The sequence below is a fragment of the Glycine max genome, chromosome 15, assembly GCF_000004515.6.
Source record: "Glycine max cultivar Williams 82 chromosome 15, Glycine_max_v4.0, whole genome shotgun sequence".
Lineage (NCBI taxonomy): Eukaryota > Viridiplantae > Streptophyta > Magnoliopsida > Fabales > Fabaceae > Glycine > Glycine max.
This window is the reverse complement of record NC_038251.2, coordinates 4287804-4311614: the sequence shown is the minus strand read 5'-3', so window position 1 is coordinate 4311614 and position 23811 is coordinate 4287804. Positions and strand designations below refer to the sequence as shown.

At 34.1% G+C, this 23811-nt stretch overlaps 3 protein-coding genes across 12 annotated transcripts; 1 reads left to right on the top strand and 2 right to left on the bottom strand.

The window, feature by feature from the left end:
* Window positions 1–1175: 1175 nt before the first annotated feature.
* Window positions 1176–12030, bottom strand: LOC100776255 (probable DNA helicase MCM9). Of its 9 annotated transcripts, XR_418275.4 has the most exons (21): window positions 11605–11879; window positions 11416–11518; window positions 11226–11325; window positions 10977–11115; window positions 9995–10061; window positions 9475–9649; window positions 8148–8247; window positions 7294–7391; window positions 6982–7047; window positions 5844–5936; window positions 4979–5095; window positions 4338–4410; window positions 3648–3714; window positions 3436–3517; window positions 3102–3223; window positions 2957–3024; window positions 2370–2479; window positions 2233–2280; window positions 2003–2155; window positions 1405–1530; window positions 1176–1278 (listed from the first exon to the last, which is right to left on the bottom strand). XR_418275.4 is itself a non-coding variant. In XM_003547040.5 (20 exons), exons 1-20 carry the CDS (start codon window positions 11727–11729, stop codon window positions 1475–1477), a joined length of 1962 nt encoding a protein of 653 aa, XP_003547088.2. In that variant the 5' UTR covers window positions 11730–11877; the 3' UTR covers window positions 1176–1474. The 9 variants fall into 9 exon arrangements, 7 of the variants coding, with proteins under 7 accessions (XP_003547088.2, XP_006597354.1, XP_040865813.1 ...); XR_005888767.1 differs by having other exon boundaries at window positions 1176–1579; window positions 1674–2155; window positions 11605–12029; XM_003547040.5 differs by having other exon boundaries at window positions 1176–1530; window positions 11605–11877.
* Window positions 12031–12898: 868 nt separating this feature from the next.
* On the bottom strand, window positions 12899–17736 carry LOC100792567 (tRNA (cytosine-5-)-methyltransferase-like). 2 transcript variants are annotated; one of them, NM_001255937.2, is made up of 10 exons: window positions 17496–17736; window positions 17316–17426; window positions 16649–16742; window positions 16451–16569; window positions 16223–16345; window positions 14788–15127; window positions 14596–14690; window positions 13988–14050; window positions 13755–13819; window positions 12899–13585 (listed from the first exon to the last, which is right to left on the bottom strand). In NM_001255937.2, exons 1-10 carry the CDS (start codon window positions 17565–17567, stop codon window positions 13510–13512), a joined length of 1158 nt encoding a protein of 385 aa, NP_001242866.2. In that variant the 5' UTR covers window positions 17568–17736; the 3' UTR covers window positions 12899–13509. The 2 variants fall into 2 exon arrangements, with proteins under 2 accessions (NP_001242866.2, XP_006597031.1); XM_006596968.4 differs by lacking the exon at window positions 17496–17736 and having other exon boundaries at window positions 13181–13585; window positions 16451–16561.
* Window positions 17737–18970: 1234 nt separating this feature from the next.
* LOC100791351 (polyadenylate-binding protein 2-like) lies at window positions 18971–23593 on the top strand. The gene is made up of 6 exons (NM_001253002.3): window positions 18971–19188; window positions 19332–19434; window positions 20524–20594; window positions 22782–22973; window positions 23056–23189; window positions 23279–23593. The coding sequence occupies exons 1-6, from the start codon at window positions 19144–19146 to the stop codon at window positions 23325–23327; spliced, it is 594 nt and encodes a 197-aa protein (NP_001239931.1). The 5' UTR covers window positions 18971–19143; the 3' UTR covers window positions 23328–23593.
* The last annotated feature ends 218 nt before the right edge of the window (window positions 23594–23811 follow it).

Sequence of the window (23811 nt, the reverse complement as noted above, 5' to 3'; positions counted from 1 at the left end):
GTTTAATGTTTAGCTTTGGAGCACGAACTTTTAATATGACTATTTTTAAATTATATTTTCTAACATTTGTGCTTTTTTCAAAATTAAAGAATTTCATGGGCATTGTGATCGCAGCTCAAGATCCTTTTCATTTATTGTTCCCTTCATTTCTTCCATTATTACAATTTTGATGAAATTAATGAAATAAAAATGTGTCACATATAATAAAGAATATCATTTATTTTCTCAAAAAGTATGGTAATGAAAGAAATGGAGAGAATCTTTTTCCTTCAAGGACTTATATTTAGGTGAGCATTTATAAAATTAATTTTAAATAAAATTGATTTTAATTAAAAGTAAGTTAGCAATAAATTAAACTTAAAATTATTTCAAGTCAATTCTAAACTCAAACAATTCTTTAATGTAAAACTAAATATGGAAACATTTACTTAAGATGATGTTAACTAATATTTCTAACATGTTTGTGAACAATCCAACATGAATCAAATCCAAATGTGCACATATTGTACTATGGTATTTTTTCAAAGTGTAAAAGTGATAAAATTGTAATAAGTGGGTGCGTGTTGCACGATAATTCTGCGTCCAACCCTAAAGCTACTCCTTGTAGCTTCCAGAAGTCGCATATTTTACACACGTTTTGGCTTTAACCAAACACTCAGGAAGTAAATAATAAAACCTCAATCTTAGTTGAGTAATTTTTTAAAATTTAATACACTCTACAGCACTTTATTCCACTCTACACCTATTGTGAAAACTTCAAAGATATTGCTCAACATAGTTTTGACCAATTGATGAAATCATTATTTTATGAAGAATCATGTCAAATTTTCCTATGTTGATATAATTTACTTACAATGAAATTCCCTAATGAATTCACACACACACAAACCCACATATCAAAGGTGTTTAGGCAATTCGAATTGTAGGTAATGACGTATCAATAGAGCCCTACCCCATCTAAATCCAACTTGATTGATCCCAGTACAAACGAGTGCTTAACTTGTTGAAAGAAAAGGAGTATGCAATTAGTACTTGAAAGAAAAAGGGATTTGGATTGGTTGTGTTACAAATTGATTCTTGATAGTCTTAAGTTCGATATGTAACTTTTGGAATCTTTCCATAGAATTAATTTGTTTTGATTCGTAAAGCTTGCAACTCCATTAACATCATATACATCGGGAAGGAAACTAGATAATTCGCTACAAGGTAGCTTGTGAACTGAATGATAGTCGTGCAAATCGACGGTCAAATATCTCAGAAGTGCTCAACCAGAGGCAGCTAAAAGTACACAAGAAACAAAGGAAAGACATTTGTATCATTTAGAAACAAAAAATATTGCCCCCTTCATTGCTAAAGCAATCAATTTCATTGTAATAAAAAATAGCAAAGCCAAGCAAAACAAACCACTTCATGATACAACATGACTCTTCCATCTTGTTTTCCTTTCTCTGCGTTCACTCCTCCATGCTATTCATCAAATGTCGTCTATTGATCCCAATTTTTCTAGGATCAATCTTTCTTGCCTCGCATCTGTTTCATTGTGTAGTAAAGAAGCTCTTGTTGAAGCAAAATAAAAAAGCTGTGAAGAGAGGACATAACACAGCACAAGAATATTACATAGCTATGCACAAAATTAAAGGCCATTTACATGCATTATTTGCACTAATACTCACAATATCTGCTCCCCTTGTTCTCCACTGCAGATAGATCTCTTTTGACTAAGGTGAATGATATTACTATGTGAAAAGATCACATAAAAATTTTCTGTAAACTAAAGAACACTAATATCCATATCACTGTATTAGGTTCAAGAAAAAAATTTAGTCCATAAAATTATTATGACACAAATAGCTTTACTATAATTTTCATTTTTGGCAAAAGAGCCCACTCAATGACCCACGTGACTGACCCCATTTAGTAGGATAAGGCTTGATTTCCATAGTTACATTAAATTTATTATGTATGCAAGGCTAATTTATGCAAAGAAAGACAGCAAGGATACATTCCTGATCAGGGTTGTCAGTAAAATTGGAATGCAGAGCATTCCCAATGCAATCCACAATAGCTGAGGTAGTCATGGAGGATTCTATGCATAAAATAGCCGTGATGGCATCTAGTCGAGTCACCTCATTTCTGAACATCAACCTTGCATGGGCTGTGACATTTAAAGAGTTAAAACACATAAGAGGGATAAGTTAACCAGAGAAGTTTCATCCAGTCCTAGTTACATACCTTGAGCTAGGCGTATCAAACTTTCCAACATACGGACAGTTGTTCTAGCTACATTGCAAATTTGCAACCAAGGAAAATGACATAAATTGATCAAGTATTATACTCAATTTACATAGCAACAGGTTTCTAGGTCAAACCTGCATTATGAGTAGCAGATTTCCTTTGAAGTTGATAATAGCTAGATATAACTATTTCAGCCTCTCTCGTAAGGACTGGTCTGAAATGTTCTTTCACATAGTGTATGTACCTGCAGGATTCTTTTCACTATTGTAAGTAACTAAGAGTTTCTTACAAAGTCATCAATATTAAACTTAAAACTCGTTCAGAAATAAACCAGATATATCTAATTTTGAACCATATTCCTACAGGCCAAAAGAAACTCAATGGAGATTGAATTTTGCACAGAACTAAGGTCATGACATTCCATTACAGGCTAAGGCTGCTCTCCACAATAGTGCACGATTGACTACTATGCCTAAAATTATGAGCAGTTTCAAAATGCCAACATAATCATGGAGCAATGGGCTCCATAACCAAGTTATAGAGAAGATAAATTAAATTTAAAATCTAGATTCTTAATTTGCTGTTAGCTTAAAGATGATCAAGAGAAAGGCACCTAAGAGAGTATAACACTGAAGCAAGACAGACTCAAAACATCCTTTCCTTTTCCAAGTTTTATGATCTGCAAACAGTGTTATTCATGGCCATTAGCCTCATACCTTACCTCTTGAGTGTAGGAAGTGGCCAGCTGTTTACCAGATCTTCATCATTGGTGGTTCTATCCAGTTCTGCCTGGATATTAGTTTTCTTACAAATATTATAATCTTAACCACAGGAAGCTGTATGCATTTTACAGGGATAAAGATTACCTCAGAAAGAATATGAGATGAAACTACTGCATCCCAATCAGGATTTTTTGTATCCAAGAGAACAAGGACAATATCAAACCTGCTTAATAAAGGACCAGAGAGTGTTGTATTGATGGACAGAGCTACCTTGGGTTAAGTCTAACAAGTATTGAACTGAAGCAATAGTAATTGAACTGAAGTAATACTGTAATAGTAAACTACTTCAGACATAATAATCTAGAAGAGAGAGGAAAGAGCTCAAAGCCCTTGAAATTGAAGATCAAGAGTAGCAGGGACTGTAGTTTGACAATAATCTTAAATAGTATAAACTAATATATATTGACATAAGTGATACGTTGATCAGGATCATACTGTCCTTTGGGATTTGTGGCGCCAAATACAGTTGTTCTAGTGCTTAGTGTTGTTACAAGACCAGCCTGAATAAAGCAAGAAAGTAAATCAGTAGCCACACTTTTTTACCACAAACCTGCCAGCACCAGTTTTACTTGTGTTCCAAAGAAAGCTAAAGTTCATTCAAATTTTAAATAATTTATTGAAACATTTTACCTTGGCAACACTTATTGTCTGCTGCTCCATGGCTTCATGTATAGTTGCTCTATCATGTTCCCTCATACTGCCAAAATAATGTTTAGTTACATACCCAATGCCAGGATGCAAAATAAAAATATAAAGTCCTGCCAGAATTTCCATTAAATATGAACTGTCAAGTTTCATGAAAGCATCTAGTGCCTCAACCAACTTAAGGTTATCCAAGCTTCCTGGTAATGCACAAGTATAACCAATCAAATGTAGATCTAGTCCAGGTCTTCCAAGTTACAAATGGAAGAAACTTGGTGGCTTAGTGCAGTTAAAAGTTAAAGCTCAGTTCCCATTAAAACAAAGGGTGGTCTCTTCATTGCAGACTGAGAGCTTTGTTGTCATTCATAAATGATAAATTAGAAAATTGTGATTCACAAAGGTACTGGTGAAATGAAAGCATCTTTGTGCATAGCCATAGACACAAACATCAAATCTTTAAATATAACAAACAAAAGCCTAAAGAAAATGTTTTGTAGTTCTTACCAACACAAGATTTACTGTATAATAAACCAATTTAAAACTCCAAACATGAATATCCTGTCCTTTGTTTTGATTTTCAGCTTCAAAATTGGGATAATACTTGACTACATACAATATTTGGTAAAGAAAAATCTGCAGAAAAAAATTTAAAACCCAAGCAATTATGCTAGAGCTTACCTATCAAATTCATCAATGCAACACAAGCCTCCATCTGCTAAAACAAGAGCCCCAGCTTCTAACATCCATTCCCCTAAAGATTCCACAAATTGGCCTTGCATTTAGTATAACCATCTACAAGGTATGCAGATCCATACATGTTGAATTTTGTATTCAAAGTTAAATGAGATATGTATGATTAAATTAAAGTACACTTGAAATGCTAGATTATGACTTTAACAATCATCACCATTATTGTTCTATACAAAATGCAATGAGAGGAAAGTCCAAAAAAACTGAATGAAAAAGACATGTGGCATAAACAAATAGTCCTCTATAGGACATGCACCACCACCAACAAATAATTATTAAAAATCCAAAATAACCTAGCAATTCTCTCATGTTAAGGGTTCAACAACAATGTTGAACAGGGTCTAGGACTACACATGCAACTAGAACATGATTTTATCAAATATAAGAGAAATCTCAATAGTTTACAGAGTACTTCAATAAAATAGCTTTAATAGCTAGAGGTGAATTCAAACAGAAACAAAGATTTGACAGATACACAAAACGTGGATATAAATAGGATAGGTACAATAAAGTGTGAATGACAGTAAAAGAATCTGTTGCTGTGAAAATTTTAGCAGTATGAAACTTACCTCCATCCTTCACTGCAGTAACAGTCAATCCTGCACTTGTGCTTCCCAACCCAGTGGTAATAACAGAACGGTTGCTCAATTTTGCAGCAAATTTAAGAAACTGAGATTTTCCGGTGCCTGTAATAAAGACAGTATGTGAGCAATTTTATCGACAGTGGATGTCAGAACATGGCGGAAGGCCAAAATTCTGCCATGTAAACACGCCATTGTGGCCTATGGTGCCACCATAGCAGGTCTCCCTTCACAAATTGCCTATGGCAGTTGGCAAAAAATCCGCCACACCATTTAACAATGTTGTATGTGAGGGAAATTTAGAAGTAATACTTTTCAATCTCACTTTTCCCCTTAATTTGATGATAAGAACTAACAGGAAAGTCAACATACAGTTCAAATATATAATTAAGAAAGCTGTATTTGATAGATAGCAAACACATAACTCAAGTCATTAAGTGAAGCATCATCCAATTTATGTGGAAGTTTAAGAGCATACAGAAATTTAATAATATAAATCCCAGCCAATGAACAAAAAAATATATAAATCCTAAAAGAGAAAATTTTGATGCCTTTTCTACCAAGTGATAAGCTTGCAGAAGATTCTTTTTAATTAAATTTACTAAACAAGTAGTGGTGTAACAGAAGCACCACAAAAAAACTTAAGCAATTAGATGCCTTCTAAGCTACACCTCTAACATTTTTCCGACATTATCACAAGAATGGTAAAAGTCATGCTTTTGGTCTAATTTATGTTACTTTCAGGGATGTACAGGATGTTACTTTCATGTTTTTGTATAGCTATAGGAGTAATCAATAGTACTAGTGGTACCAGTGGCGGCAGTAGAAATAGTTAAAGCAATGGATTGCATACCAGGATCACCAACCAAGAGTAAGTGGGACTCCCCTCTTACCCTAGTTCCAGAAGCATCAACATGTTGCACACCTCCGATAAGTGTTAATGCAACTGATTGCAGAAGCAAAAGACATGAGATGTTTGCATTGAGATATGATAATGATTCACAGAAAAGAAGAATTTCAGTAAAAGAAGAAAAAGACAGACTGATAGTTTATTAAAGGAAAAAAATAATTCTCAGTTTGTTAGAAATATAGTCTGCGACTATCTCTGTTCAGTTCAGTGGTTGTATAATATTACTTTAGTCTCTGTAACATACAATTTTATTATCTCAGTTAGATTAGTTACATTTGTGTTGTAACTGTGCTGAGTCAGCACTTCCATTAGTTGGCTCAAGACTCTTCTAAGAGTCTCACATATTGTATATAAGTATGAACTCTCTCATATTAAACTTTCAGAAAAACAAGTTGACTTTCGGATTTTATTTTTCAGATTTCACATTCTCTCTCAGATTCTAATACAGTTTGAGAACAAATCCTCTCGTGTTCTTAACTTCTTATCCATACTAACAAAGCCATGAGCCATAAGTCTTTATCCTAGTCATTTCATGTCAGTGTGTCACTGACATGAATTTGTACTGAATAAATGATCTCCACATTGCAACTCTTTTGACCCTCTAAGTCCTGTCATGGACTAAGTCCCTTAGAAACTCTTTTTGAAGTCATGTATTTTCTTATACAATCTTCATAAGGATCCTCTTTTGAATGAAATTCAATGGGATCCAGAGAGACCATGTCTTCATCTTGGGGATTTCCATTTTCAAGATCAATTGAAAGTTTGACTCTATTTGAACTATTCATTTTAGGGTTCAATTTTTTTTTTAATTTAAAACTTACATAATAAATTTTCCAATAGGAATCAAGGTATTTTCATTTTATTTACATTTGAAATAATTATGTGTCAAGGGACTTCATCATACATAGATTCCTATATTCTTTCTTCAATACAAGTAGAAAATATTTCAAACAAAATCCACAAAACAAATGGTAAGTCCGGGATGAAAGCTTCTAAATAGCAAGTACCAAACCTATATTAAAATGCAACAAAATTCAAGATGCATACGTAAATAGTCATAACCTAATGTGAATGTGTTTACCAGCCAGCTTGACAGTGAAAAGGCCAAATACTTGTGGGCAAATTGCTCGTAGAATAGCATTCCTCCCTGGATCAGTTTGAAAAGGCTTTAGAGTATTCATCTCACACAATACAGTCATTAACCAAATTTGGCATATGGGGAGTCTAGGCTGAGTTGGATCAAACATCATAGGTGATGAATTATGTTGTGTTGTGCAGTTAAGGTTCTTACAAACAATATAAAATCACAAATATCGGGAAAGACACAAAAGGTTCCAAAAATATGAATTTAAATGATTCAAGCAATGCCAAAAGTGTGTTATCAGAATACCACCTTTTAGAGGTGAATCTTTGAAGTGAACCCAAAACTGCTCGAATTTCTTAACCATATCATCAGAAATATCAATTTCTGACTTCAGTTCATTGATTCTCCTGACAACAATGAGAAAATAAAAATTCAGAATACACATGAACCATTGGATCATAGTAGATGACTACAATTTAAATCATAAGTTCAATTCTCTGTACTTTGTTTAAAAATATTAAAACATATATCATATGAAACTTACTCTCTAAAATATCACCTATTAATAAGGTTTACACTCGGGGAAATCAAGGGAAGAGTAGTGAATAAGTACCCACGGGCGACGAGGAATCCATAAAGAAATATTCAATAGTGGACCCTACTTCACTAATGGGCTCTAATCATAACAGAATAGACACATGGACAAGTGAAAGAAATGATTTGGTTGGAATAAGGGATATAATATAAGAAGATTTAGAAGAGAGTGGCGAGGTGGGTATGCCTTGCATGAACTGTATGCTGCTCTGGTTTGTGTCCTCTTTTATTTCCCTTTTTCTTCAATGTTTGTGGCAGTAGCATTCCACCAAACAATGATGGTAATGATGACATTGCAGTGTTTTCCATGAATAGTCAAAGGGCCAGGGCACAACCAGCCTGTGGTGTGGGTGCTAGGGCTATGGAGCATGGTCTGCATGGAAGAATGTTAGGACACAATTACTAGGTAAGGGGTACAGAACTAGAATCCAGCATGGGAGGTATGGGACCTTGATATTGGATTTATATGGCTTTGGGGTCTCTCACCAAAATGGCTAATGTCAAATACTAGGATGTTTAATTTTTTCTTTCTAATTTTAAGGTAAGCACAGTGAGAACTTCTTTTGCACCTTATATTGTTGGCAATTAATACAGGATCAAGGTCACAGCGCACATCTTTCAACTCTGGAGACCATTTTGCTGTTAAGAGACCAGTGACAATCACATCATCTGCAAGTAAAAAGGAATTAAAATTCTCCATAAACAAACATCTAACATCAAATATTGCATTTATGAATTCATCATGCCCCTCATTCCTAGGCAATATACATGCTATAATGGCTGGGAAAAAGGGGTGTGATCCGGCAAGGGAGCCAATTCCAAAAACCCATTCTCAATTCAGATGGCAGCCTGCAAATTTCCTAACAATCTTTACATGGTAATGGTATTATATTGTTCAACAGGTTCCCAGATAATTTTATTAATTTATCAACATGAAACTATAGAAGGTTACTATGAGTATTTCTTAATTTGATTCTTTTTGGATGAAAAGAAAAATGTCTATACTCTATACTCTATAGTGTAGGATAAGGACTAACAAGTTATTATATTTCTTCCATCACCATCATTAAAATAATTTTAGGAAAGGAAAATTCATAGTTTATGGATTAGATTTTTTAGATCCAATATCAGTGAATTAAAAATAGGGCTACCACACATTAAATTGAGACCTGCTCATAACTTTCACTGCTACCAAAGATAATCTTCAGTGTAGGGGTATAATAACTGGTGAGGAGGGGTTGTGAATGAAAAATAGGGCTACCACACATTAAATCCATTGGCTTGTTTAGACGTGCTACAGGATAAATGGAAGACGGGTGTGAAGGGTGTGGAAGGTTAGCATGGTGAAACGAAGTCTCTCTGTGGGGAGCAAGGAGGGTAATGAGAAGACCAGGGGAGATGGCTAAAGCTGTGTGAGGTGGCAATCGGTGTAGTGAGTATTAATTATGCTAAAGGCAAGAATGATGTGCGTGCAGTTGGAAGTCATAGGAATTTGGTGTAAGTTGCATTGAAACCACTAAGTAGTGATTAGAGGAAGTTCAATTTTGGGATTTCTGTGCACAAGTATTATGAAGCAGAAAAGCTGGTTGCTGGTTGCAGGCTGCAGGCTGCAGGACACATAATGGGGGTGGAAATGGTTTGGGGTTATATGCATGTCCAAAGTAGTTAGGTCACTGCATGTATTAATTGTGAATATTTTCGAATGATGGTGACTAATGTGAGCCAGTATGTGAATTATTTTTTTAGCTGGAAGGGTTATTAAAGGGTCCAACTTGTACTCTTCTGACCCTCATTAATAAATTTGCTTTTTGAAAAAAAAATAAGACCAAGCCATATGTTAAAATGCAATGTGTATGCCATACAATAGTTTTCAAAATTTGAAGTCAATCTAAATACCTCCAGCTTTAACAACATCCACAAGGTCATCCTTTAAGATGACAAGAATTGAACGAGGAATTGCCCCAACACCTAGCACCTGTGTACTTTCTTGAATCTTTATCTCCTGATAATCATGGCATACTATAGTATTCTCTTCATACTGGAATTTTGTGCCACCACAGGGCTTGGACTGCTGTTATTATAATATAAACAACAAATAACCAACATAACTAAATAAAAAAAGATAGTCTGCCAATTTAAAAAGTATACTAATATCAGATTTACAGAAAAAAACTAGCACATAAACATTGAAAAGATAAAAGTTCAAAATAAAAATTTAAGCTTTCAGGAAATTTTGTGAATTAGAAAGTTGACCAACGAGTTTCTCAACTTATTGCCAGAAGCTTCACATAGCACAAGGAAATCCTAAATCTTACATTTTAATATATAAATGCATACCACGCCATTTATTTATTTATTTTTGGGTAAAGAAATGGGAGCAAATATCCAAGGATTGTAGGGAAAATGCAGTAGATACCTGAATTGGGCAAATTGAAGGTAGTGATATGGAGTTTCGAGCTTCCACCTCGGGATAAACTGGGAAGCTGCACACATACTTCATTAACTGATAAGTGACAAACTTATTGTGAGGTACATGGGCAGAAAACAGATATCTTTACCAAGTTGTGAACATACATCAGTTTTTTGGTGTACAATGGCAACAATGAGGTTTAAACTTAAGACTTTATGCAAATACTGAAATTCCCAACCACTAGGTCGACTCCAGTGGGTTCATGAATGATACATGAATTAGATTTGCAAGCACACACACTGATACACACAGTGCGAGCACTTAATTACAGCCTGTGGTATATCACAATAGTATGACTTCATATGTACAGCTAATACAGTTACAGTTACTAATAGAGCTAATGTTTAGTTGTTTACAACATTCAAGCACTTCCCTCATGCTAGGGTATGCATGTCATATGCATCAAGCTAGTTACATATATAAACAATTCAATGATTTTTAAGAGATAGTTTGACTTCCTGGCATGTTTAACACTGTGATATCTACCAAGGTCATAAAGGTTTCCACTGTCCTGGTAAGAATTTAAAACTTGATCCATTACGAGTTTGACAGGAGAGATAGAGAAATCAAAAGCAAACTTATTGGAATTTGTGGCTCAGAAGCACACGGGAAACCATAGGTTACAATGCTTCTGATAATATCCTTGGGAAACTTGACTAAAACGCTGCCAGCCAACTAGAGAAAGGGCTGGAATAATACAATGAAAGAGAACCAAGGTTTTGTGAAGCATAGTAAATTGGAATTGGGTATGTGTGTATAGTTTAACAAATAATGTAGTAGTAAAAACCGTACCACATCCATGCAACTGTTAATATTACTTGTGCGGCTAATATTTGCAACATTCTCACAAAGAGGAATTAACCATGATATCCTAGCCGTACAAAGTATGAAGGAGGAAAAAAAAAAAAAAAAAAAGAAGCGGACACACCTGTTTTTGCATTTTTGGCAAATATACTTCCTCTCCCCTTCATGCATCTTGATTGCTCCTGACCTGATAACTATCCCCTTGAGAGTGAGAAGAATTCCACGGTGGTGCACTCGAACACGCCCTATGCTTGGAAAAGTTTCTAATTACATCAAACAAAACAAAACAAAACACACATGAACCAATCAACATTTGATGTCAGGGTCCCTATGGGGGTAGTGTAACAAACAAGTAGAGGGCAAAAAAGCAGACCAGGGCATTCAAGGGGTGAGCCACTGATGTTAATACGAACATGAATGAATTTTTTCTCAACCCCCTTCTTGTCATCCGGCATTTCTCGCAATACGATTTTCTAACACGACCCAGAACACAAATCAAAGTCAAGCTTCCACCTTTATCTCTTCCAAATCAAAATAAATAGAAAAGAGAGAGAATAACGGACATGGGCCCAAAGGGCAGCATCATCGAATACTGGCAAGTAGGTTTTGGGTTGGGCAAAGAGGAGACGTGCAATGCGAGGATTATCCTCCATCAACTCAGCGTAACTAAAAAGAAGAAGAGGGTTAATTTTGCATAGCAGTAAAAGAAAAGAGAAAGAGAAAGTAGAAAAGAAATGGCATAATAGTAGTACTCGATGAAAAGAGGGAAGTGAAGGTTGGGATCCGGAGAAGAAGAGATGGAGCGGAGCTGGTCGGAATGGTGGTCTATGAGAAAGGTGGCCATTGGCATCTCCCAGTTCTCCTTCTCCTTCTCCATGCTTCTGCTCTGCACACTCTCACACTAACTACGTTGGGCGCCAAAGGAATCAACGCGCCACATTTTTCTAACCTACTTGCCTAAATTTATTTTCAGCCAAGTACACTCCACAATACATTTATTTGATATATCTTCTCTTTTTTTTTTTTATCATTTTTCCTTTTGTGACATGATATATGAATAGACCTCAAAAAATATTGTGATTTGTGAACACCTATCATGCTGTTGTTAAAGTATGACATTCTATTTATTTATTTTTTGGTAGAGATGAAATTCTAAAATTGATCGAAGTACTTAAATATAGTTTCAATTCTTTAAATATTACTAATTTTTATTTGATTCTTTATTTACTTTTTAAAGTTATACTTTAATTCTTACGCTTTTTTCATTCGAGTCCTTTGTTAATCTTCTAATTTTTTTATTCATTGAATATATTTTTAAATTACCATTTCATCTTTCTAATAGTTGTCACTTTGTTTGGTAGAGGAAAAATAGCATAAGAATTAAGAGCAGGAAGAGAAAATGAAGATTATCTTAAATTGAAGTTGTTTGCTAAAGAGAAAACACAACTTCCACTGAGAAATAAATTTGAAGTTGGTGGACTCCATATAAAAAAATATTCATGTCCAGAAGGGAAAAACACAACTTAAACTGTGAAAAGTGATTAGAGACTAAATTATAATGTTGAGTGTCTAAATTAATCTTTCATTGTGTATCATTCACATACTTTCGAGTCCTCTCTCAACCTGAAAAACCTCTAATTTGCTTCCCCAGTCATTTGATTGCGCCAATTAAAATACTCCACGCACAAGTGAGCAAGAATCATCCTTGATCCCTTGTTCTTCCATTCTTTGTTTCCCCTTTTCCTTTTTTCCTCTATCTCATAATCGATCCTTGTTTTCTATTTCCTCTCTAATAATCAATCCTCTTTGTTGTGATGATTCTCTTTTCTCTGATAGTCAATACTCTTTACTAATCAATTCTCAGGATAATATAATCAATTTCACATCTTCATGTCTAGAAAATCAGTTTCCATTTCCATTAGAAACGATTTTCACGGTTGGAATTTTGATTGTGTTAGGAGTAATCAAGTCTTGTTATCTTTAATCTCATTTCTCTCATCTCTTCTCATAATAATAAATCAAACAATGTCAGAAGAAATTCCAATAATGTACAACATATTTGAAATATATGGCATGATTCTATTCACCCACAAAGGAACAAAAATAAAATGTTTGGGACTAAGGGGGAATTAGGCCAACCGGTACATGAATTATGCAATACGCTAGTTATATGATTCGGAAACAACCTGTCGTGATGTCATCATATAACCTTAAAAGGTATGAAACAGCAATATCAAGTGCATACTATTAAATTCCAAAATGTAAGAAGCTATGCATTATAAACTATCACCAATTCAGCACGATAGAAAACTTAAATTTAACTGCATATTTTCTCAAATGTGTTTACATTCAAATTTGATACAAGATCCCATCATTTCTTCTACAAGAGGCCTGACAAGTACATTTTGAATCTCCCAAATTTCAATTACATTTTTCGCCCCACATATTAGGCAATTTTTGAAAGAATGGCCATAGAACTCTACATTAGAAATATGAATTCTGAAGTAAAAATGGTCAAACTCATGTACGAGTTGGATCATCATGATTGAAACAAGAAATCACATTTGTTACATGATCTCACTATGACAGCAAAATTATAGGAGATAGGCCTAGGACATATCTGCTTCTGTTGAATGGATGTTGCAATTGAAAAATCATTAAGGTTGAGTGAAAAGATACTGAAGTAAGGGAGCAACAACTGCTATGCTTAAACTGTTCCCTAGTAACGCATACCTGTATAAGAAAGAAGATTAGTAGTATAATAAAACACAAGCAATAAACGCACGAAAGCATATAATTCAGAATTAACAAGAAGTCAACAAGTAAACACCACTAACAATTAAAATAAGGTGTTCCTCCATAGGAATGCAAAAATATTGTTTAAACCAATAAAATTGCATACCGTTGCCTGAGACTAATGTGCTCTGGAAACACAAATCCTTCAGGAAAAGAATGTAGGTTTGCAACCTACGTATATGATGACAAATACCATATAGATTAGTAATATGCACTGAAATCAAAACAAGAGAACTTTACAGACACTGAGAGATGTACATTCACTTGCAAGCATTCTTGCATACATTATGTTGACTCAAAAAAATTTGACATTCTTGAGAATAAAGAAAATCCACCAACCTCTCTTGGGGTAAAATATCTAAGGCATTGCTCCTTCAGTGATGTTTTGTCCCTCTTCACTGGCTGCACATTCAAATGTTGAGTTGGGGAGGAAAGCAAAGAGTGAAAACAGTTCCAAGGTCAAGGGAATTGCTACCATATAGTTACCCAACACCCCTCTTGCCCAAAAAATATAAAAATAAAATGCTGGGTTTGCTACGTTTATTTTCTCAATTGTTTCAAGATCAATTTTGAGAAAATAGCTTTATACTTTTTATCTGGATACAGTTTTCTTGAATAGAAAAAAATGGAAACTACATGGTGATTTGAAAAAAAGTGAATGCCAAGAAACATAGTCTTCAGTATCATAGACAATATTATATTATATCTCAATTAATATTCAAAACTAACAGGATATTTTATGTCAATCAGCAAGAAACTATTAACACCCACAGGGGTAGCCATTCCAATGTGTCATTAATTTAGCCCTTCAAATTCACAACAATGACAAGCTACCAAACATAAGATGGCAGGGGTGATTATAAAGTATAGTGTAGCATCAGAGTGCTTCGAAAAGAAGAAACAAATTTTAGAATTACGTAAATGCTTGTACTACATAGAATTCCTACCTGGACAGTTGCCAAAAGGGAACCAGTTCCCTTCACATATCTGTAATAACTTTTTGTAAAACAGCAGCAGCGCTTTGAATCAGGGTAGACAACATCTAAGCTCTTTTAAGGAATGGGATGGGAAATACATAGTAAACACATTATAACATGGTGATTTGAATATGCTGTAACCAATTACTAAGGCAAGGATACCCATAGCACTTCCCCACCGTTCTATCAAGCTTGGGTGAACGAAATACTGGTCCAAAGATTCATATTCATCATGACCATTATTTTTCCCCAAAGTTCTAGGAGCGTCATTAGATAAATCAGTCCTTAAAGCTACAGATTCAACAGCTATATCACTGCTAGGGTTCTTCAATTCAAGAAAATTCTCAATAGGCTGACATGACTGCAACAAGTTTTGCCTGTCCTCTTTTGATGAATCGTCTTCATCAGCCGCTGTGTCAAAATGCTCAAATAATGGCGGTGGAGATTGAATCAGCTGGCTGTTCAGACACTCATTAACAAAAGATGAAAGTTTTCTCTTGGCCTGAAAAAATTATACACATACAAGTCAAGCCAACAATTACAAAAATCTTTAAGCTAGAAGTTTACACTTCAAATAGTAAGAATCTAAGTTGAAGATATTAGTATAACTAAATTTGTTTCTGCCCCCACCATCTGTGAAATGTGAAATAACCCACACAATTTGCAAATCAAGTTATTAACATGAATTTTCAGTGAGGTCAAAGAGCAATAGAAACACCAGTAACCAACATAATCAGCACTAACAAACTCAATGTGATTACCTTTACCAGAAATCTTACTCCAATAATCTCTTGGAAGTATTCATTCCAATTCAAAATCAATGGAAAAACTGTTCTTAGCCCATATTTATCTATAGTATTTTATATTCTCACACAGCTATAAATTAATATGATCGGAATAAACACCCAAATACCAATGGTTATGCAGCCCAAAAAATCTACCTGACTACTTTATAAACAAGTGTCTTTTTTTTTTCTGTTTTCAATTTGTAACTCTAAAACATCATAGGAAAACAGAAAGCATTTTGCTTTGTGGTAGATGAAATAATTTCAAAATATAATATTGTTTCATTTGTTTGAACCAGTCAGAATAATAGATCCAATATTAGGCTGAATTCTGCTCCGCTGAGGATCCAATGTAATGAATGTATGATATTTCATTTGCAAAAATGTTATTGTAACTTGTAAGTTGATGACACATTGAAGACATCACTAAGTCATAGAGGTCCATACTCCCAAGTAATTCAAACAGTTATATTATATATTTGGATGACAAATTTAAATACAAAGGTGAACTCAATTTAAGTCAACAAGAAGACTTTCATTAGAAACCCTCGCAATATTTGTGTTATAGGCCACATCAAAGTTTCATTTCTTTTTGGATAAAGCAGAGGCTATAAAACTTAAATTTCAATTTTTAAAACAATTTAGAAAAGTAAGCACAGTTGAAAAAGATTACAGTTACATGAACATATCCCAAAGCATATTTGCCTATTGCCAGCTGATTCCTCAATGATATAAAATACATCCAAAAATCTTTCGAAAAACCCATTTACATTTTAGATGAAAAGAATACACCAATGGTAAAGAAAACCTACCAGACAAAAATAACGAGGCCTGGAATATGGGATTCCAAACTGTAAAGGGGTCAGAATGAACTCCTGTGTGATAAAATTTGTTTTTTCCAATATTTCAATTAGTTTTGCATGCGTATCAGATGTCTGCAACCAAGGAAGGAAACAGGAAATAAAAAGAATGAATAGAGGAAATCATTAATGAAATTAATTTGGAGTCTTAGCCAATGAGTTCAATCAAACAAGACAAACCTCAAATCCAACAACATTTTCCACAAATAACATACTCGGAGGCCGCAATAAAAATGGCATGAGCTCAAGAATCTGAAGAAAAGAAAATGCCCGAGCATCACCAGTGTCCTTCTGGAGACCTAGCACAAGATTATTGAGTAACTTTTTGCCAAAGAAAAAAAAAAGGCAATCCATAGGATGAGAAAAAGAAAAACTCACCTTGTCGTGTATAAGGTTGGCAAGGAGGAGAAAGAAGCCATGCATCGGCACCATACTTGTCCAGATCAGCAGCAGTCAGACATTGAATATTTCCCTAAGTCAAACCAACACATGTTAATCACGCTAAGCCTGATCATCTCATACTTTATCTGTATGTCTCCATAATCTAAAGCCCAAATTCATCTAGTTTGAGTTTGACAATGATGGGAAAGCCATAGTGCCAAACTCCAAAATGAACCTAGACTTCTTTTTTGTGCACAATGGCGGGAACAAGGTTTGATCCTAAGACCTTTTGCAAACTACTCAAACCTCTCCGCAGTAGTCCGGCCCTAGCGGGTTCAAAAAGAACCTAGGCTGACACGAAGATAAAATGAAATAAAAAAAAAGGTTTGTTTTAGCTTAGCTTATCGACTCCAAGTTTATGAGTAAAGCTCATTTGTTCTGAACGGCTTAGAGGAATTTAAACTTTTATAGAATGAACAGAAATTAACCTAGGAACTACAATTTGTACTTGTAAATAAGCCAAAAATACTCACCTAATCACAATTAATGCATACACAAAGCTTTTAAATCACAATATTTAACCCAATAAGCAAGAGCACTAATAGGCAAACAGAACTTCAAAGTTCAAATCAACCATTTCAAAAAGAAAAAAAAAAAGTAAAACCTGATAAGGACGATGACCAAAATTATGTTGGTAAACATCATTTGCTGTGTCATTAATTTCAAATGCTTGCACCACTTGAGCGTTCACCTGGGCCTTCATCAGTGAGTACCTCTAAACAAACACACGAGTATTAGCATACGGAAATTGAAGCAAAAAGACTTGCTTACATGATGCGCATACCATGCCACCGATTCCACTGTAAAACTCCAACACTCTCCAGCAGCCGCGTGACTCCGATGACTCCTTCGCCATTCCTCTAATCTATCAACCGCTTTTTACAATCCTCAAATTTGTGTGACACCAAATTCCCAGTTGCCTCTTGCCAAGCAATGACCAAAGCTAGGGTTCTTTGAAATTTTTAAATAGTAGTAATAATAACGAAAAGAAAAACTCACCAATTTATTCAACTGTTCAGGTAATGATACTGCTTAAAGAAGCAGAATCCTACATGTACAAAATTTCATTGAAAAGGTCAATTTGACCATATTGCAAATGTTTAAATTTTCATTATAAAGGTTATGCTGACTCTAAAATGTAACAAAATAAGCATAATATCTAAAAGCTATTGTTTATGATTTTCAATGGATTAAATGTCATTTTTTTGTAATTTATGTTTTAGTGTTTTGTTGTATTGTTTTTTTTTTTTTAAGTTTTAGAAGTCTTGTTTTATTCTTTCATGTTTTTTAAGGGTTTTATTTTAGTTTATTTTGGCAAAAATGTTAAATATATTAACAGAAAAAATGTGATCTTACACGTGTTTGTTAAAACTAATTATAATAATAATATAATTGTTAATTGAAATAATATCATTTAAAATGATATTATTTTGATCTTTTAAGATTTTAAAATAATTTAAATTTAATTCATGAATTTTTTTAATAATTATATTGTAGTCATTTAAACTTACAAAAAGTTGCATATTGTACCCGAAAGGACAATTTAATTATAATGAAAACATATATTGAAGTTCAAATTATTATTTAATTTTTCAAAAATTACATTGAAAGGTCAAGAGAAGTAGAAACTAATAAATTATGAGATACTTTAAAGCTCACTTAATGCTTATAAATTGTTCATCAGTAAGATTTTTATACCAATAATAAAATTTGAACTTAGGTTATCATGGGTTTGAGACACGAGTCTGATTTCTGTCAACTGGACTTACAAAAGCTTTAAAAACAAATACAATATTATAATATAAATTTATAAATTATTTACAAATCATAATTGATTTATCATCACTTTTCAAAAGTATAGTTAAATTTGTTTATTTTTGGAAATGAATTTTCAATTCATGTATTTTCAATCGAATTTGCTTTTAGTTTCTATATTTTTTAGTTGTTGAATTTAGTTTTTTTTGTTTTATTTTGAAAGCATGTGATTTTTAATTTATCTAATATGTGATTTTTGTTCATAACAAATTAGTGTGGAGAGAAACAAAATCACAAAGTCAAATAATTATTTTCTTTGAATTGAAAGTATATAAACTAAGGGTCTAAAACCAATAATAATCAAAAAGTACGTAGACTTAAAAATATTTTTTTCTTTATTTTTATGTTATCAGCTAATTAAAAACTAATTTTAAATATAACTTTAAAATACTTATAGAAAATAACATAGAAAAATATATAAAGAAAACGAAAAGGAATAATAAAGGGGAAATGAAAAAAAAAAGGTTTGAGTTGAGGAGTCTAGGGCCCAAGTAGTTTAACCCAACCCCTGACAGGTCGAAGGGAGGGGCCAAGCGAAGGGAAAGGGTTAGGCATCATTCATACACTGAACGAACGCTCAGCTCAGTCAGGTGCCGGCGTTCCTCTTTCACGTTCTCATGGAAAACGACGACGTCGACATGCACGCTGCCGACACCAGCGAAGTACTAATTAATGCTCTCTCTCTTTTTAATTTTAATTCTCCGCATTCGCCTAATTTCGTTGGATCAAACTTGTTTGGCGTTGCCGCCGTTCAATCCCTAACCCTAATGTGTTCCTTCACCAATGTCTAATGAATTGGGTTCAGGAATTGGATGACATGAAGAAGCGCTTGAAGGAGATGGAAGATGAAGCTGCTGCTTTGCGAGAGATGCAGGCCAAGGTCGAGAAGGAAATGGGATCTGCGCAAGGTGCCTCCTTTTCCTTCTTCTTTTCTCCAAAATATGTTTTTTTTTTAAATCACCTTTTTTTCTTAATTTGGAAAATTACCTTTTTTGGAAAGAAAAAAATGCTAGACCTTGCAGTGAGTTGGGTTGGATTGGACATCTTCAAAATTGGAATTAGCTCTTTTTTAGTTTAGGGTTCTACATTATGATATGAGTCCATCTTTTGTGTTTTGGTTTTTGGTTAGAAATGTTTTAATTAGTCAACTAGTTTTAGATTCTTACCTGGTGGTAATGGGAAAGGCTTTCTAACTTTGTTATAAATCATAAACTACATCCTTGTACTCATTTGAGATCAATGTTTTAAATCCAGAATAAGGTTATTTCTGACTATTTTTTGAAATTTATTATATAGTATATTAAACATAAATTCTAAAAAATGATAATGAAAAAAACTCACAGTTGATGATGTTCATAATTAACAATAAAAAGTTGTAGGTGTCATGAACAAAACATACAAGTAAATACCAACAAAAATTAAATACAAGTTTCCTAGATAGAATCATCAATCAACAATCATCATCTTTTAAATCCAAGTCTTTGTCATTTTCACTACTATTACTGCTGTAGATTTCAATTTTGGAAATTGAAATCAGAAATCCCAAAAATAGCCCTTGCTCCCCACAACAACAAAAAAATCAGCCCTAATGTCTCTGTTGATCAAGAGATTCTTTTTTGGAATCAACACTTATAGCACTGATCTGGACTATTTGTTCCACTATACTAAACCGCTCCGCTCTAGCAGGCTAGCACCTAGCAGCCCCTGTAGGCTGTAGCAGGCAGGGGCCACTACACAACTATAGCATCACTCTGTTTGAGATGTTCAAGCTAATTTTGTTAACTGCTATTTGAAAATTCAGAAGAGCTCTTGCTTTAATGCTTAAGTTTCAAATTTTATTTCTGTTATTTTCTTCCCTCTTGTTCTTCTTTTTTCTCGTAATTGTTCTTTTCTTTGTTTTCTGCATGGTGTGTGACCAATGTTTTTTTTAATGCATAACATATTAGTAATGTATTGTTGGACTCCAATCTCAGTAATTGATTCTTATCTCCAAATAGATCCTGCAAATGCTTCTGCAAGTCAGGCCAATAAAGAGGAAATAGATTCTCGATCAGTCTTTGTAGGCAATGTGAGCTCTCTCTTACCCTGCTTATATGAGAACATTCTATTGTGCTTGTTTGTCTTTTGTCATCATTCATCATATGGGCTATGGGTCTGTAGTGTCTGATTCAATTATGAGCCAAAGTGTATTGGACAATAAATATGTTGGACTTCATCATAATCTATCCTTGAAAGTTGATGAATGTGCTTTCTGCTGTTTTGAAGTTTCATTATATTTCCAAGCAGTGACATCCTGCTTTGACATAATGTTTTGACTACAATCGCAGGTCATGCTTCCATCTACAAGTTTTCTGGTTTTGTAATGCTGCAGTTGAAAGTATATGATATATAGTTGAAGGAGAAAAAATAATAGTAATGTATGACATTAACAAAAGGAGTGGAAAAATAAAATATACAACACAAAAAAAACATTGATGGATAGAGGAGAGGACAAAAGTGTTAAAAAATTATTTGTTGAGGAAAATGATGTCAATGAGTGAATTTGCATATTTTTCTTATGGAATGAGGAAAAGAAAGAAACAAATAATAAAGAAAAATAAATAAATACGAAGCTGTCTACAATCAAAGGTGAAAAGGAAAACTCTTTAACTAGGTTTTTTTTTTCCTTTCTTTTATTAGTATACATTCCAAAGTTTTTGCAATGAGATGGGATTGACAGGAAATCAATTATGGGTTAGATTGGATATCAAGAATCTGGACTCCTACTGGTGAGAAGAGGACATGCTCTTTGGGTACAAGTACAATACGATGCATGAATATTTGTCATTTGATTTAAAATCCAAAGGAAACTTACTGTGGTGCTTAGTGCTCAAGTAATATGTAGGCTTTTTTTTCTCATGTTGAGGGATTGTTGTCATTCGTCTTTTCTACTTTGGGATTTCTTTTAAAATTTTGGCCTTTTCGTTTTATGCTCTTCTCTAATATACTTCAAACCACAAAAACTAAAGGAAAATTGAAAAAAAAAACAGTGATGAAAAAGGGAGGTGGTGCACTTCAGTGAGTAGGGTTCTCAAAATCCTAGGTCCTCCCTAGGATTGGACAAGGGAGGTAGAAATGTAAAATTATATTGCTTTTATATATATAAAGACATAAAACAAATAAGGAATAATAACAATAATAATAAAATTACACTCACAGGTAGCATTTAAGTATCTTCGAATTCAAAATGCATAATAGATTTGAGTTTCTATGGTTATTTACTAGCCTTATGAAAAACAGACTTCTTGATGACATTTTTGATGAGAAAAAACTGAAATTAAGTGGTAGAAGCAAGGAATGCAAAGGCATCACCCACAGACCAGCAAAGCTCTGAAACTTTGCAAGTGCACTAAAGTATCACAGACAAATCAGTTGATAATGGAAACAGAAGTTAGTTGCAGGTGCAGAAGCCAGCCCAGTTACCATTCACTCAGAAACAGAGGTTTCCAAATCACACAAGGCATCACATCCCAGTACCCATCAAGTTGCTCAAGATCGTAGCAGAGCTTCAAATGACACAGCAGCAGCAATGGTTTGAAGAACCCACTGAATAATATTTGGATTTACAAAATTCAACTTCCTAGATTTTTTTTCTTTCTTTTTTCATTTGTCTGCTGGCACTCTATTCTGTGATCTACCTTGCATTTTAGAGGATGAATCTTGCAACCACATGGGCAAAACCTATATTGGCATAGTTATTTGCATTTTGCTAGAAGGGTGTTGTAGTGCCTGTTTGTGTGCTGCATGAGACCGAGTTTGGAGGGTATATCTGAGATGCGTAACATTGTTTTATCTAAGCAAAAATAATTTGCTTTCAGCCAATGAAGGTTGCAAACGTAGAAATAAACAGAGCCTAGTTGTTCCGTCAAAGAAGGTTGATCTTTGTCATTTTGGTCTTGAGTTAGTGATGTGACACCTGCCACAGAAAAGTTCTATTGTATGTATATATTAATATTACTACTAGTATATCCACTTGGGATGGTTTTGTAGACAAGGCTTGTTGAATTTTCAAACATGTACTTTTTTCATTAAATGTTGCATTGATATTTAGTGACCGTAATTATATCTGGTACTAGTAGACTAGAAACTGGTAAGTTTCATCTTTTAACCTCAAAATTTGGTGTTAACAGATACTTGCAAACATAGTACTTTTTTCATATCACTTTACTTGTTGCATTGCTCTCATATAATCTCATGGATTTGATGTTCTCCACAGGTGGACTATTCATGCACTCCTGAAGAAGTGCAACAGCATTTTCAGTCTTGTGGAACAGTAAACAGAGTCACCATTCGAACTGATAAGTTTGGCCAACCCAAGGGTTATGCCTATGTTGAGTTCCTTGAGGTGGAGGCTGTTCAGGAGGCCCTTTTGCTGAATGAATCTGAACTTCATGGGCGCCAATTAAAGGTTACAGCTAGAGGCTCCTGCTGTTGAAAAATAGTGTGCTTCCTCTTTTTTTAATTATCTCTGCTTATTGAACATTTTTCAGGTAACGGCTAAAAGGACCAACATACCAGGGATGAAACAGTATCGTCCCCGTCGGACCATCAATCCTTACATGGGGGGGTTTCGAGGCAGAACCCCATATGCACCTCCCTTTATCTACTCTCCATATGGATATGGGTACACGTTACACTCTATTCTTCAGTTTCTAATGTGTTTCCTATTTATCCTTTGACAGCAAAATAATAACATTTTTCTGTTAATTGCAGAAAGGTTCCAAGGTTCAGAATGGCAATGCGCTACAGCCCCTACTATTGAAAGTCCAATTCTGGTAGGATGGACTGAATGACGCCTTTCTTCCCCCCTAGTAGTATATCATGGTCGGAGTTTTGGCCATTGAATATGAGGGAGGGAAAATCCAACCAGTTCTGTGAGGATTAAGCGTTGACTTATCAGCAAACCTTGTAAAATTGTGGTGTTTGCCCCTGCTTTGCTTTATTATCGGTATATTAAATTAAGTTCTTGTACAAGTATCCTTCGTAAGTGTGGTTAATACATGGGTTTTGGGTTTATCTATTTTTGATATTCTTGTTCCTTCGTAATATCCCTTGCTCACTTTATGAACACTGAACAGCTGAGCCGAGCACTATTCTTAGGACCGTGTCTTCCACCTATCAAACCTACTACGGTATGAATTGGATACATTAATTCATGAATTTTCTTAAAAAATTCTTTTAGTTGTAAAATGTCACTTTTATCTCTCTTTTTTTCTAACATAATAATAAAAAATTTATGTATAAAA